At 48.2% G+C, this 1637-nt stretch overlaps 1 protein-coding gene across 1 annotated transcript; it reads right to left on the reverse strand.

Annotated features, from left to right (window-relative positions):
* Positions 1-201: 201 nt before the first annotated feature.
* Positions 202-1156, reverse strand: LOC149217844 (uncharacterized). Its single transcript, XM_089390379.1, has 2 exons — positions 1152-1156; positions 202-1039 (listed from the first exon to the last, which is right to left on the reverse strand). Exons 1-2 carry the CDS (start codon positions 1154-1156, stop codon positions 202-204), a joined length of 843 nt encoding a protein of 280 aa, XP_089246505.1.
* Positions 1157-1637: the final 481 nt, after the last annotated feature.

A 1637-nucleotide genomic window follows, 5' to 3' on the forward strand; every position in this document is an offset into this window, starting at 1 on the left:
CAAATACACAGACAACAACTAAAATAAAAGAATCTTTAACTCCTTATTGACCTACTACTACTCATGATGATCACCAGTGCTGCTGTTTCTGTAAAACCCCATCTGATCCTCTGAGCTCATCAAGAGGGACTGAAGAATCTCACTGCTGTCGCCGGAAGCCCACTCCATCGGATCCACGGAGCTTATGAGCGGCCGAAGAATCTAATGCGCGACTATCCATCTGTTGCTGAAAACATCCGCAATCTTTATACCCACATAATTGACAGAGAAGGGTTTGCTGTCGCTCACAACCAGCGATTGCCTGTGGAGGAGACTCTTCAGTCTTGTGCCCGCTGGAAGCTGCACCAGATCTGCCAAAGGTAGCCTCATGTTGGGAACCACATGGTACCTCACATTGTTCAAAAATTCTTGGCCTTCGCTTGAGAAAACAAAATCGTCGCTGAGAGTAAAGATGGTGAGGTTTTGCAGGCGCAGAAGCTCAGGGGACTTGATGCGCATGGCCAAGGCGAGGATGTTGTAACCGCGATCTCTAAGACTGAGCGCTGCATCTTGCAGCATGAAGGGCGTTATGACATTCAGGGGATGATCAGGACCTGGACTAGCTGATGATGATGGTGATGGTGACATCATTGCAGGAACAGGGGCTCCCGCAATTGTGTCATAATTACTGTGATCAAGATCAAGATCAAGAAGCAGCTTGTCGACGCCATGGATCGCTAACAGCCCGTCATTGAGAATGTTAGGATGTGAGACAAGAACTCCATTAATGTACACTGGATGATACTCGACCGGCATCTGAGTGGAGGGAGAGATGGAATCTTGGCGGCCACCTCCGTGAGAATTACCTGTGACGACGAGGCTGCAGTGGGCAGCAACGGCTTCCAGGTTTGTTCCGTTGGGCAGCTTTTGCAGATCGATACTCGGCCAGCATCTGAGTGGAGGGAGAGATGGAATCTTGGCAGCCACCTCCGTGAGAATTACCTGTGACGACGAGGCTGCAGTGGGCGGAAATGGCTTCCAGGTTTGTTCCGTTGGGTAGCTTTTGCAGATCAGCGTAGGTGAAGAGGCCCTTGGCGATGTGGTGGGAGAAGGTCCATCATTGAGTGACAACTGTCTTAATGATGGAAGACGATCTAATGGCTGGAGTTTACTCCATCGTCTAACAATCGATCTAAGGGCCCATAAGGAGACAGCGCGGCATGGAGGGGAGTTCCTCTCAGAGGGAACGCCTTACGGCGTAACAAGATTCTCGGTTGGAATTCTGTGTGGCCAAAAGAATATTGAGTTACGAAGTCAGTGAGAGCTACGGATGGAAATACGTTGTAGAGACATATAATAGCCTTTGATCCCTGTGATCTCGTTCTCTTTCGCTCCCAATAGGACAATTGATGCATCATATTAGTGCACATATCACGCTTCTCTATAAGAAACTTGACTCCTCCAAAAACAGATAACAATATCAATAACACACAAAGCATGAATGATATTTCAGTTAAAGCGTTTGGAGAATACATCGTTTGGAGTGTAAGGCGTTTGGATTGGGAGGAGGTCCACGGAGCTAAGGAGTGGCAACTATGTATGTATTGGAGAGGCGGTGTGGGTGCCGCAACGTATGAAGACTGTCAAAAGAACAGAAA

Source organism: Pinus tabuliformis, chromosome 1_1, assembly GCF_031772625.1.
Source record: "Pinus tabuliformis cultivar Carrire ecotype Pingquan chromosome 1_1, CPIR1, whole genome shotgun sequence".
In the NCBI taxonomy this organism is placed as follows: domain Eukaryota; kingdom Viridiplantae; phylum Streptophyta; class Pinopsida; order Pinales; family Pinaceae; genus Pinus; species Pinus tabuliformis.